At 45.9% G+C, this 14,642-nt stretch overlaps 1 protein-coding gene across 1 annotated transcript in view; it reads right to left on the bottom strand.

Annotated features, from left to right (window-relative positions):
- Positions 1-14,642, bottom strand: part of COL24A1 (collagen type XXIV alpha 1 chain) — an 88,351-nt gene that overhangs the window by 51,281 nt on the left and 22,428 nt on the right. The window contains exons 7-10 of the mRNA XM_014524810.2: positions 13,242-13,295; positions 12,597-12,650; positions 8,579-8,632; positions 6,906-7,013 (exon numbers count right to left, since the gene is read on the bottom strand). Coding sequence (XP_014380296.1) covers positions 6,906-7,013; positions 8,579-8,632; positions 12,597-12,650; positions 13,242-13,295 — 270 coding nt within the window. The remainder of the gene's footprint in view (positions 1-6,905; positions 7,014-8,578; positions 8,633-12,596; positions 12,651-13,241; positions 13,296-14,642) is intronic.

Consider the following 14,642-nt stretch of genomic DNA (forward strand, 5'->3'; position numbering starts at 1 on the left):
AAGAGTGTGTGCATGGGCATGCACGCACGCGTACACACACACACACACACACACTTTAAAATAACATGCAAAATTGAATAGCAATTTTTCCAATACATTACATATAAAACATTTGTATGTATAATTATTGTATGTATAATTTAGTTTTTAGTTTAACAAAGTATAAAACAGAACATTTTTGGGGAGGGCTCCATGGAGCTTAGTGCAGCTCCTGGCTGCCTGTGATTGGCTGGACCTAAGAAGGGAAGGGAAGGGGAAGGAAGGGAATGGAGCTGGGTGGATGGGCCCTTACCTGTCCAGTGAGGGGGCACAGCATGTGTGCAGAGCATGCACAGCAAAGCAAGGTGTTGAGTGTTTAGATGTGCAGCCCAGAATGCAGGCTGGCAGGGGCATTTTACAGGTGTCCAGTCCTGGTGCCACTGCTGCTTCTCCAAGCCCCCAGCTGTGATATGCATGCAGCTTCCAGCCACTGGGGAGCTGTGCCGGGATGAGACATTTGCAAATTGCCACTGTTGCACCCTGCAGACGTGGCCTTGCCATGCTCTACTCTGTGCTCTGCCCTGAACACATGCTATGCCCCACAGCTTAGCACACAAAAAGGAAAAAAGAAAACTATAATTTTTCATGGCACACTGTTCCCAATCTCATGGCACACCCTTTGGAAATCACTGCTCCAAACACTAAGAGAATTTTAGGAAGTGCATACAGGGAAGGAAACAGTGTATTGTGATGGCCTTTGAAAGATGTAGATGAGCAAATGAAGAATCTTCAGCTAAACCACATCCTCCAGACAGGTATGTTGAGTACAGCCAATCTAGTAAAAAGCCTGAGGCTGAATTGATTCAATCAAAAAGCCTGAGGCTGAATTGATTCAATCTTTGCAGGTTAGTCTAAGCTGCAAAGATTGAATCAATAAGCAAATGAACAGACATTAACTTTTGATTCAGAAAATGCAGCCACATGCCTGCAGTGGCTCAAGCCAGAACCCCAGGGGGCTCTAGAGCATGGCTTTCTGGCATGTAGCCAGCATGGACTGTGTGTTCGCTTCCTCTTTCTGCTGCTCCAGAGGTATCTGGGATTTGAAGTCCGGACTCACAGAAGCAGGACTCTGCAGGGTTGCTCATCATTTCCTCTTCTTGCTTCCAGGTACCTCTGGGATTTGGAGACCACAGTTGCAGTCAGCACTAAGCAAGCAGGCAGGGCAGCTCCATACTCAGGGGAAGGGAAGTTTAACCCCCCTCCCAGGGTGGTAACATGCTGGGATGCTGGGAGACTCTGATTTAATTTGAACCAGGAAGGGGTCTGGGATAGAAGTTTCATAAACTGGTTTGACCTAAATCAGTTAATCATTTACATTCAACCAGGTTGGTCTTAAACCAGTTACAGCCTTTTTGAAACTGTTTTATGTACACTGAACTTCTATTCTGTTACAGGTTTAAACCAGTTTCTGATCACTTAAACCGGTTTTGTGTAACTTCTGTCCCTAGCTGTAATCGTTAAATTGGTCTAGCTTACTGAGGCACAACAGGACTTTGCTGTCAATCAAATTATATAATATTAATATATGCTGAAGCTGCACTAGATGGGGGACTATTTCAATATTTTTAAGCAGTGCAAACATAGGACATTTAAAGTTCCAGATTCTTCAACAGTGTGCTACTGCTGGAACACAAGTTAAACTTATTTGGTTCTTTAATAGCTGGAGGGCACAGCATGGACGGCACAGCGTATTTTCTTTCATTTGGTTCCAAATTATAGGTGCCAAAAGAATCCTTGAGGGATGCAGATCATGCCTAGTAGCCCTTCAGAGGACACAGTGCTTGAAGACACTACATGCATTCTTTGACAGCTTGCCCTCCAAATCTATGTTTACTTAGAAGCCATGCTTCACTGAACAGGAAGTTTTAAGGGAGGAAAATATCATGAGAATACAATTTTTTTTGGTAAAGGAAGATATCTATGCTCTAAAAAGCCAGTTTTAGTTGCATTTAATTTCTAAAAAAGTAGATTGAACAAGTAAATTTTAGTTTCTGGGCACAAAATTGCATAGGAGAATATTCACCATTTGTCACAATCTCCATCATCTGACACTCTTGCCAGGTAAGAGATGATTTTTTTTTTTTTTTTTTTTTTTTTTTTTTTTTTTTTTTTTTTTTTTTTTTTTTTTTTTTTTTTTTTTTTTTTTTAAAGGAGCTATAATTTGACTGACGTACTTGAATAAGCTATTTTGATGCCCTATTTTAGCTATCTGTAGCTCCTTACGGCAGTGTAATGCTTGGATCAGACTTTTACTGAAGTGTTAAAGTGTAATCCTATTTTCAGATAGATTTAAATGTACTTCTTTTACACCCCTTCCTTGGGCTCACCTCTCCATCACATCAAACAAACTGCTTGTCTTTACTCTCAGGACTTTCAGGGCCTATCTTTACTTGATCATTTTTCATACATTACTGAGTGATTAACTCCTGCCTTAAATGGGCCAATGTATGGCAGTGAGAACTCCCTGACCAGCCACAGTGCTGGTTTCCCCACCTGCCTCTGAGCACACTGCCTACCTGTCTCTCCTGCCATGCCTTGTTGTAATTAATTATATTGTTAATTAAGGCAGGAGGCTGCCCATTTCTTCCCCGATGCCAGGGGGCGCTATCTGCAGCTCCATTCCTCCCCTACACTGCAGCCCAAGTCTTGCATATGGCATCCGGTTGATAGTGCTCCTGGCCTTAGCCCTTGTTATCAGGCCACAGACGCACATTCATACCGTCCTCCTCTCACTAGGGCCTCACACACTCCACTTCATCTCACAGGGTCTCTTATAGACATCGACAACTTATAATGCCTTGCTCCCTCTTTTAGTGGGCCTCTTTGGCCAATAGGCTTTAGCTAGCTCATATCTTGGGTAGCAGATGTACCATGTTTTGGGTCTCTCCCACAACCCTTACCAGGTAGTGGCCAGCCAATTACCCAACCGGGTCCAAGCTTGTCCTGGCCCCTCCCGGGGCAACTCTATACTTTCAGACCTACTGGGCTCCCAGCCCTCTGGTTTTCTCCCCCCACTGGGGCCCCTCATCTTTGCTCCCTCACTGGGGCTCCACACCGCCCCCTCACTGGGGCTGTGGGGCTTCCTTCCCTGGTGGGCTCAGGTGGCCGTAGCCATGCCTAGCCCCAACTACCTCTCCTTGGGGTCTTGCACCCCACAGGACTCAGGCAGCTGCAGCCGTGCTTGGCCCCAACTATCTTTGATGTTAGATGATACACCCGAAGATGAACACTGGGGTTAAGGTGCCCCAACCCACCTTTCTACTGAGAGTCTCACCAGGCCACCCACTCCTGGCAGGGTGCAGTTTTAGGTCATGCCCAGGACCAGGAGCCCCCAAACCATCCCCTACAGCTCCTGCCCTTACCTCCAGGATGTTGCATGCAGCCTTGCAGCCAGGTGATGTTACTGCCTCACCTGCCAGCAGGGAACTGCTCTGTTTATATAGGTGGCCAGAGATCTAAAATGGCTACCGCAATCAAACACCTGCTGGCTGCTTTGCTCCACTCTTAAAGTGATAGGCACCAACAGTGCCCTGCTACATCCACCCCCCTTAATATAGTTCCTGGGGGAGGTTTCCCCTGCTACTCCGCCAAAGCAGGCTCCCCTCAAAGCCTGTGAAAGCCCTCGAGCGGCAAGTACACCCAAAGGTGCTCCACCACACAATAATACCAGCTAACATTATCCTTTACCTAGATTTTTCTTGTGCTTCCTGCCTGCTGGAAACACGTGGAAAGCTACTTGGACAGGACTGAACACTTGGATTGTGTTCCTTCTAATTCTCCTTTGCCATGATGCCTACAAAGATGCCACATTGGTATGCCTACATTGTATACCTTGACTTCCAAAAGGCCTTTGATCTGGTATCCCATGATGTTCTCACAGGAAAATAGGAGGATTGAGGGCTTAACTGCTCAACAGTTAGGTGGATACAAAGCTGGCTGTGGGGTAGGACCCAGGGAGTTCCAATGAATGGATCTGTGTTGTTCTGGCGAGAAGTGGCCAGTGGTGTCTCGCAGGGGTCGCTGCTTGGTCCAGTTCTTTTCGACATCTTTATCAATGATTTGGATGTGGGAGTGAAGAGCTCACTGGCCAAGTTTGCAGATGACACCAAGTTATAGGGGAGTGAAGATAGACTGCAGATACAGACAGACCTAGACAGGCTGGCAGATTGGGTGGATAGGAGCCAGATGAAGTTCAACAATGAGAGGTGTGTAAAGTGCTTCATCTGGGAATGAACAATCCCCAAAATACTCAGGTACCTACTAGGCACTATATGATAGCAATGCAAATAAGCTAAGATTTGCATTCACTATACTTTACTGCCTCCATTTTTTATTTTATGCATTTTATGCTTGCTTCTACCCTTGTAAGACTGACTTTTAAGCTAGAAGCTGCTTTCTTCTGCAAGAAAAAAATATGTCAGCAGCGGATACCAATGCTACTTTTGGGCTTCTTGGCACAAGCTGTTTGTGAACCCAAGAGTCCATCTCTTAACATTTGCAATTCCATTTTAGTCAGGTAGGGGAATATGTGATCTCATGGAATGTTTATTTAATTATTTTCATTAGCACCTAGCACTGGGACTGGCTCTGGAGTGGAGTTAGCAAGGCATAGCATAGAAAAAATGTTTAAAAGGAATGAAAACATTTTAAACAAAGGTTGTATCAAAAATAAAAATAGCTTTCAATGCATAAATCACAAGTAAAACTCTAAATATTTTGTATCTTTTGTTAATGGTTTTCAAATTGGATATTTTCCAGTTAAGAATAAAAAACAAAGGCCCATTTCACTTTTATTTAAGACTTATTTCTCCTTATACAAATACAGAACTATTTCTCATTGATGGAGGCATAATGATAAGGTTAACAGAGGTCCAAATGGGCATAACTAGGTAAACAGCAAGTCTCCTATAAAAATATTTGTTGCTGTTTTCCATGAAATTAACAACAAGAAATGCAGTAATCATGTATTTGGTAGATGCCTAACAGTCTACTCTAGGTCTCAACTACTTTCAGAATGGAGGGCAGCCAACATCACTCCATGTAACCTTGCTGACAACTCAGGAGGACTGCCTCAAGAAGAAGGAGATAGCCAAACACCCGTTCACACCTTAGCTCCTCTAGGTGATGTTGGATGAAGCAGTGTTAAAGTTGGAGTGGTTTTTACTACTTTGATATCCATCCTGGCTTGTCCATACCTAACAATTAGGAAGTAACAGCTGTTGCCCTTTTGAAACATGTCCAAATGTACATTAGGGCTGTGCGAAGCTTTGGTTGCCGATTCGATTCAGTGGAGATTTGGCCCTATTCGGAAGCTGAATCTCCGAATCAAATCTGGAGATCCTTTAATCTTTCCGAATTGAACTGGAACCCTCCAAATTGATTTGGAGAGATTCGATGATTCAGACAGACACAGCTTTAAATGTTTTTTCTACATACCTCAAGGTACCAGGAAGCTCGTGAATGCTGGGATGCTGGGGGTGGGTGGAGAGTCCTGTGGGAGCATGGGGGAGTCCCCTGCGCGCTTGGCAGTGGACCCGGGCCTGCTGTGGAGCATGCAGGGACCCTTCCCACCCCCTCGCTTGGCAACTGGTGCCTCCTGAGTCTGGGGGGGCACCTGGGGTCTCCCCATGGCCAACTGCCAAGCCAGAGAGGGTGCGGGGGGGGGGGAGTGGGGGTTCCCCACACACTCAGAGGTGGACCCGAAGTGCTTTTGGTTTGCTTCCAGGTCCACTGCTGAGCACGCAGGGGGAGACCTCTGCACTCCTGTGGGACTCTCCATCCTCCCCATCATTGCAGCATTTACAAGCCACACCTGGTATCTTGAGGTATGTAGAAAAAACATTTAAATTTATATCTAGGGCCGAATCACTGATTTTCCGAATCAGCATTGAATCTTTAGTTTCAGATTCAATCAAATTTAATTGGGATGGTGATCCGAATCAACCAATTGAATCACTGTCCCTGATTTGGGCTGAATACTAAACCAATTCAAATATGGCCCATTTCGCACACCCCTAACATACATGTGTCCATGCCCTGAGACAGGCTTCATACCACGAGCAACTGGATTAGAATCACCAGCTGGCTTCATATAGGCACCTCAATAGCCATCATGTGATAATAATTTTCAGATAATTCCAACCTGCTCTGGATTCAGTAGCCTAAATGGGGAAAGCTCCAGATCCCACACACAACACTGGGAAATCCCGTACTGCCGGTATCTCTGGTGCAATTTTGTGGGTAAATAGGACACATTTCAATCTCCAGGCTCTCACCTCTTGCATGCATTACACTCTTTTGCAGAGGCAAGAATTTATTTGGGTGATATCTTTTAATGGACCATCTGTATAATCGGTTAAAGTTAGACAAGCTTCTGAATGCAAGACATTCTTCTTCAGGTCTGAGCTCTTTTGCAGAGCTCTTTTAGACTGTCAAGGATGACTATAAACAAGGGATCCAGGTAAGGGATAGATGCCACAGAAAACAATGAAAGACCATAAGGTGGAATTTATTGCAAATTATATATTTTGTTAGTTCCTTAAAATTACTTAATACATTGAACTTGATGACAGTATCCAAATGAAGGCTGAGACTGAGGCCAGTAACTGAACTTTAACTGAGGACATATTTGAAGTAGGAGTCTTCAAGCTGTGCAGTACATGAACTCAGGTGGACAACCATAAACATAAGGGAGAAACATTGAGGAATCAAAATCTCAAAGAGGTTTTGTGTTTAAGAAATGAATGACACAGTTCTCTTCTTATAGATGCATTAAACATTGAAAAGCTGCAGGGCTGGGAAATGAGCTCATTCAAAGTTCTTTTTTGTTTGTAAGAAGTAACTCTCAACTTAGCTGTAATACTCACTGGAGTGCCCATTATACCAGGTTCACCAGGGGAACCTGTAATTCCTGGTATTCCTGTTTCTCCTTTTTCACCATCCTCTCCAGCTTGTCCTTGGTCTCCAGAATCACCCTATAGATTTACAGAAATAAAAAGTAAGCCCCAAAGGAACTGTTCATTTATTCTGCAATATGTCGCTCAAGTTCCTTTTCACTCTGCTTACCCCCAGGCCTGATCTAGAGAATATTAAAGCCAAGAAGAGTCTTTCTAGTAACTTCAGTTTGTTTTGGATCAGACTGTAAGCTTGCATCAATATTTTTTTATTCTGTTCAAATTGCCCTTTTCGGCTAGGAACAGACATTACACATAAGCCAGTTTAAGTGATCAGAAACTGGTTAAAACCTGTAACAGAACAGACATTCAGTGCACACAAACCAGTTTCAAAATGGCCAAAACTGGTTTGAGATAAACCTGGTTGAATGTAGCATCAGACTTAGCTGATTTGGATCAAACCAGTTTATGCAATGTCTGTCCCAGACCCCTTGCTGATTTAAGATAAACCAGACACCCCCAGCATCCCGGCATGCTCTCTGGGTTGGGTGGGGCTCTCTGCTCCAGCCCCAGGTCTGACCCCAGTCTTCTGGTCTCTAGCCAGAGCAGGGTCTGTATTTCAAATAATCTCATATTTAGTTGGAAGCCCAGGGCTGACCCCACCCCAGGGACTGACCCTAGCAGAGACAGTGGCCAGCACGGCCCTGTTAAGGCAAAGTGGGCAGGGAGGGGGTTAATTCTTCCCTCCATCCCCTCTTCCCCCGCTGCAGCTGTGGTCAGCCTGTCTGCTGGGGAGCAAAGGGGAGGGGGCTGCAGTGGTGGCCCCTGGAGCTGGCAGACCCCAGCTGCAGAGAAGGGATGGAGGGAGGAATTAACCCTTCTCCCAGCCCCCCTCACCTTAATGGGGCCAGGGTGAGGAGGGGGGACTCTGTGAGGTGCTAGATGGGGACTTCTTGGGGGGGCTCTGTTCCATGCTGGGGGAAACTCTTCCCCCTCCTCCTCCTCCCCACAAAGGGGCAGCAGGAGTGCCGAGCTCAGCTTGGCACGGTATTTGTGTGGGGTGTGAGGGAGGGTGGGGGTGTAGGGACCCCCACACACTCCCCAAGGCATGCAGCCCCCACTTCTTGGCAGCAGCAGCAGACTTGGAGGTCAAGGTACTCGTGGCTGGCACTGCTGGCATGGCGGGGAGCTGCAGGGATAAAAGCAGCTGGGCAGGCTACGCAGGGATGCACTCCTCACCCCCAGCACAGCACTGGCTGCCTCTATCACTGCTCTGTGCTGCACCTGTAGCTCTGCACTCAAAGAGGGGAAGCCCTGCACTGGACTCTGTACAGAAGCAGGGGGCAGGGCTCCCTCCACTCCCAGCGGAGTGCAGTACCTGCACAATGGGGAGTGAGGGAAGCAGCTGGCTCCAGTGCGGGGCTTCCCCTGCTGCAGGCTTAGGTTCAGGGAGCAGACTTATTACTAGGGTGATCCAACTTTGCATTACCTCCAGTTCAGTACCATGCCTGGAAGGCACACTGGAGTCCATGAATGGCTAGGTAATAGCTAATCTTTGATAATTTTACATTAGGTTTATGAAACAGCACTAGATTTTGGTTTTTAGCTATATCACTATACCATCTATTATGAATAATGAAGACTACCTTTGAGCCATCTATCCCTTGAGTACCATCTTCTCCTGGAGGTCCTGGTCCACCCTAATTGTGAGCAGAAATTAAAAAAAAGTTATGGCTCTCTCTTAAGTATCTGAAGAAGTTCCTTCTAAGGGAACAGAGTTGCCTTTAAAGAACACAAACTTTCTGTCTGCGTTACTGTTATTGACTGAATTTTTCAGACAGATTTTATGTTGGGAATAAATCAGAACCCTGTAAATCTGAAAAAGTAAAATCTCAAAGGCTGATCAGTTGTACCTCAGCATCACAACCAACACTTACCATGAAAACTCACCACTTAACAACAGTAACCACACCATGATATTTTGGATACCACAGTAGTTAGTAGGGCTGTGCGAAATTTCAACGGGTGTTTCGTTTCAAAGCTGTTTCAACACATTTTGAGCTCGAAACAGCGAAATCGAAACAAAACAAAAGGCTTAAAAATGAAACAAGAGCACTCAAAATGTTTTGAAAGTTTTGTTAATTTTTGAGTTTCGAAGCTGGGCTTGCTGCAGCTAAACAGAAACTGAGGAGAGGGAGAGGGGGCAAGGACTGCTTTGTGATACTGACATCTAGCTCCCTGTTTGATTCTCCAGCACTCTGATCATTTCCCCAGCTCTTCCAGGGGGGTGTTAGTCCCCAATCTGTGTGTGGGGTTTCAGCAGGCTGCCACTGAAACTGCAGCGTGCAGATCTGGGGGGCTATGCCCCCCCGGGAAGAGCAGGGGGAGCAATCAGAGAGCTGGGGGAAGTGAACCAGGAGCTGGGGGAATGTTCAGGTCCCTGAACATTCCCCCAGTTCCCCATTGGATTCCCCAGATCCCTGATTGTTCCCCCAGGTCTCTGATCACTTCCCCCAGCTCTTCCTGGGGGGCCACCGGCACCAGCTGCAATGGGAGGGCTGCGTGCTGGGGAGCTGTGCCGGGGTCTTCCCTACAGAGCTCAGCCCAGCGGTGGGATAGCCAGTGGCAGAGCTGCTCTGAGCACAGTCCTAGTTCTGAGTGCAGCCCTGGCTCTCCCCCACCTCCCGCCATCAGGCTCAGTTCTGTGGGGCTGGCAGAGCTGCTTGGAGTGCAGCCCAGTGGCAGGAGGGGAGGGAAAGCCAGGACTGCACTATGAGTGGCTCCACCAGCCCCACGGAGCTCAGCTTGCCCTCCAAGTGCTGCCACCGAGTGCTGGGAAGAGCCTGGTGCCACCCCTGCTGCAGCCCCAGGAGCGACAGATGCCACCTGCTTGTAACCACTGGGCTGTATCATGCCCCGAACCCTCAGGCACAGTGCAGCCCAGCGGCTGCAGGCAGGCGGCACCCGCTGCTCCCAGGGCTGCAGCAGGGGTGGCACTGGGCTCTCACCAGAGCTTGTGGCAGGTTGCAGCAATGAAAGGGGGGCTGCTTCCACCCCAAAATTTTCTGTAGCTTCCTTCACCTGCCCTCCCAATGCTACCATGAAGTGTGGGCCTCCTGGGGTGCGCAGGACCCCAAATCTCCATGCAGTATGAAAGGAGGTTCCGGTTGCTGCCTGGGGCTAGCGGTAGCACTAGCCTGCCCAGCACCAGTCCCAGGGGCAGCCTCCTGTCATCCCAGACACAGATCTGGGGGACCACAACCCCAGGAGGAGTCTGGCACAGCCCCACAGCCCTCCTGGGGCTGCAGGCCCCCAGATCTGCATGTGGGATGACAGGAGGCTGCTGCTGCCGGCAAGTGATACAAGTTTTGCTTTCAACTGTTTGAGGTGCAGTTTCTCAAAACCCCCGGCACCTATCTCCTTGAACCATGTCAGGCTTCATGCCCTCAGAAGGGGCTACAGTCCCTGCAATTTTCATCCAAATCAGGTAAGAAATGACAAAGTTATAGGCATTTTCATGATTCCCCATTTTAGCCTATAGGTGAAATGTCGAAATGTGTTGAAACAGCGAAACAGTTTCGATAAAACAAAATGGAAGAGTGCTTTGAAACAAAACAACAAAACGAAACGCTGTCCCTTCAAAATGGTGAAACGGAAGTTGAAACAAAACGGTGCTGTTTCACACAGCCCTAGTAGTTAGCTCTTTGAGGCTAAAAGATACAGTAATGCATAAGCACAACTTGAGGCAGAAGCCTGGAGAGAATCTAATTGTGCCAGTTATACCCAAGCAAGCAGGTTGTGCATTTGAAAGACAGCTTTAGACAACATGAGAAAATGGTCCCTAATTGGTCCACAAGTAAATTGGCCACCATTGGGGCAGGGGTACATCAGGCTACATAACTTCTATCCTTAGTGTCATTGTTTGCATCTTGGTTTAATCAGGACAGCTTGACTTTGTGGGTTAACCCAATCATGTGTCCATTACCTAAGAATTTGATCCTCAAAGAAACAGAACACTCAAAAATCATATTTTGAATGCACAGCAAACAGCAGGTGCACCACAATGTAGAAAATAACTGCAGTATGACATGGTGGTCCAACAAGTGTTTACTATTTAATATTGACCACTGCCTGGAACTAACTCTTCTCACAGAATTAGCAGAATCTTGGAACCTACCTCAAATGCGATTTTGTGAGGGAAGTGGAAGTAGTAGTGAAGAAATAATGAAACATGCAACCATAATCTAAAAGTGAAATTAGGAAGTGTCTAGTTTATCATTGCAAACAATCTTTCTAGAGAAAATTTGTTATAACAATGTTATCCTAAACTCTCCACAGTTCTGATTCCAGCTATGAAAAACCCCAAAGATCAAGAAAGAAAGAAAAAAGGGAACTCAGGCCTGGGAAATCAGAACTAACTGATGCAAAGAGCTGGCCTGATCCAAGTAAACCATTTGATATGCTTGCAGAGAAAAATCTTTAGTCATTGAGAGAAACTAACCCAAAGTGGGAAGAAAAGGCTAACCGAAGTAGGACTACACTCAAAAGATGAAAGGTGAGAAAATAACAATAAAATTGTTACAACAGGAAGAGAATCAAACATTTGATTCATTTTAGTAATTTTTCATCTTCTAACAGAAGCTAGGTTGGTTTTCCAGTTCCTGGCTAATTAAAGCAGCTCTCTCTTCAGACCCATTCCCTACAGAACAATCTGCAACTTAAATTTACATTACATATTTCAGTTTATGTTGATTAGGAAAACTATTGCTATTGTTGATATGTGTTTCAGTGCATTTTCTATTAAAACAGCAAACTCACTATTTTGGTTAGGTCCGGCTCACCATTAGGAAATCTGGAACATCTGGGATATTCATCTGGGACATTGCTTTCCCCCCTCCTTGCACTCTCAGAAGTCAATGGGGGCGGGGTGGCATACTGGGCAGGCAGTGGTGCCTGCCTGCAATGCACTCTATGCCACTCTGACTCTCAGCCAGACTGCACCCTGTGCCCCTGCATTTCTGGGATGTCCATTATAATTCCCAAGAGTCAGCCAGGAATGGCCTCTGAAATATGGAACTGTCCTGGCTAAACTAGGACATATGGTCACTTTAGTAATCTACTTTCAAAGAATTTGACATAGTCCTCACCCTAGAAAAGTTGGTGAATTGTTGGGCAGCGATGAGGATACAGAGAATAAATAAGTGTGTGTTTTAAGCAGCCCAGTGCAGTGCCATACCAAGATACTTGAACCCAGGCACTGGAAGCAATATAAATGCATTAGTAAAGTAATTCACAAAGGGTAACCCTGCTGAAAGCTAGCTTGGGGGACAGGCTAGGTTAACTCACCTATACCGGTCTGATATCTGAACCAGCTTGTTTGGTGCTGGGTTGCACAACACTGTGCTTTGTAGACATGCCCTGAGTTGGCAAAGGTGACACCTTCAAAGTTAAGCTTGACTGTCAGGAGTTCTTGGCTCCTACTTACATGCTCAGACCACTAATCTGTTACAATGTTACAAAACACAAAACTTCTCTTTAAAAATATCAGAGACTCCTGATTAAATTGCTCTGGTACACAAAGGTTATTATATCTCAGTACACAAAGACATTTCTGAAATTCAACACACTTTCCCTTTAGGAAATAGGTTCATATTTGTCACTCACCCTTAAACCTTGTTCTCCAGGTTCACCAGCCTTACCAGCAGGTCCGATGTCTCCCTGGAATATACCATGTGGAAATTAAAACAGTCAGCTGCTGGGAGCAACATCTCTAATGATGACAAACATTACTAATGGCAACAGTGATGAAGAGCAGAGGTGGAACTAGTGATTTTTGCACCCTGAGCAGAGACAGGAAGGGCTCAATGAGGATGCTGTGCCAAGCACCTGACAGCTAGAGGGGAGGACAACAGTCGTTGAAGAAAGCATGGGATGCTCTTACCTGACAGCTGCTGCTGCCAGGGCTGTCTCCCTTTACACTATCTTGCTGAGGCTAGGTCTGTGGCAGGTTCCCTGCGTACTGCCTTGCTGGGGTCGGGGCCAGGGCCAGGGCCAGGGCAGCTTCCCTGCACACTGCCTGGCTGTGGCTGCCAGGGCCTGGGCTCCCCAAACTGGTGCCTGTGGTTAGAATCCCCCTTGTCCTTTCCTAGTTATGTTATTGATGAAGAGGATGGATAATTTTTCTTGGAAGTTTCATTTTCTTTTTATTATTGCTTAATTTCTTGAGAAGCCAAATTAACACTTGATCTGGTTTTACTAAAATGAGTGAAGTATTTTAAGGGCACAGAAGAAAATAAGTCCACCACATACCTTTTCACCTGGTTCTCCTGGCAGGCCAGGCTCCCCTTCAGGGCCAGGAGGTCCCTGTATGGTACAAGAGCTACTGTTACATATTGCGACTAAAAGTGATTTTACAGCTGTCAAATAAAACAGCCTAAAAGCTACATGAGGCACTAGGAGAGCCATATGGCTGACAGCTAGAAGCAAGAGGACACTGTCTTGTGGTCTGACCAGTTGTAATGAAAGAGAGTATAACGTGGTACACATTCAACAGAACCATTATTCTGCATCTTAATGACATACAAGCAGTGGGAACAAAATCCTGATTTTCAAGCCTTGACTTACGTTTTCAGTAGGTTTTAGATGGCAAGCCAAGGGCATACATTCTTTGGAGGTTCCAGACATATCCATACAACCTCCTAAGAATTGATAGATATTTTCTATCAAGAAATAACAGATATTTTCTTTCAGACAATAAATTTTAATAACCTCTGAATTTACAATGGCATGATTAAGAAGGGTGTTGAAAACAAAATGGAGAACATCATTGTGCCACTATACAAATCCATGGTACACCCACATTCTGAATACTGCATGGAATTCTGGTCCCTGCATCTCAAAAAGGAGTGGTAGAATTAGAAGAGGTATAGAGAAGGGCAACCAAAATGATCAGTGGCATGGAACCATACCAGGAGAGACTAATATGGCTAGAACTCTTCAGTTTGGAAAGGAGAAGGCTGAGGGGGGATATGAGAGGTCTACAAAATCATGAAGACTGTGGACCAAGTGAACATGGAACTTATGTACATCAAGTCTTAAAATACTAGAACTAGGGGACACTCACTGAAATTAGTAGGTGACAGGATTAAAACTAGCAAGAGAAAGTACTTTTTATGCAATGCACAGTTAACTTATGGAATTTATTATCACAGAAGGTGGTGGAGGCCAGTGGCATAGCTAGGTTCAAAAACGACTGGATAAATTCATGGATGATAAATATATTAATGGCTACTGAACAGAATGTTTGGACATGTTTCCTCTGGCATCTTTAAACCAAAAATGGTGAATGCCAGGGAAGATATTGAATAGCTAGCTAGATATAGCTAGCCAGCCCCACTAGGGGTAATGGCTTTCTGGACCTGGTCCTGGCCACGGGGGATGACCTGGTGAGAGGACTGGAGGTCCTTGACCACCTGGGCAATAGCGATCATCACCTGCTGGATTTCATTATCCAACGCAGGATGTCTAGGGCTCACACCAAGGCTAAAGCCCTTGACTTCAGAAGGGTCAACTTCAATGAGCTTAGGAGACTAGTGGGGGAGGCACTAAGGGCCCAGAAGGTAGAGGAGATGGGAGTCCACGAGGGATGGTCATAACTTAAGGGGGCAATCCTCCAGGCCCAAAGGATAACAGTCCCTGAGAGAAGCAAGG

Source organism: Alligator sinensis, unplaced genomic scaffold (assembly GCF_000455745.1).
Source record: "Alligator sinensis unplaced genomic scaffold, ASM45574v1 scaffold32_2, whole genome shotgun sequence".
Lineage (NCBI taxonomy): Eukaryota > Metazoa > Chordata > Crocodylia > Alligatoridae > Alligator > Alligator sinensis.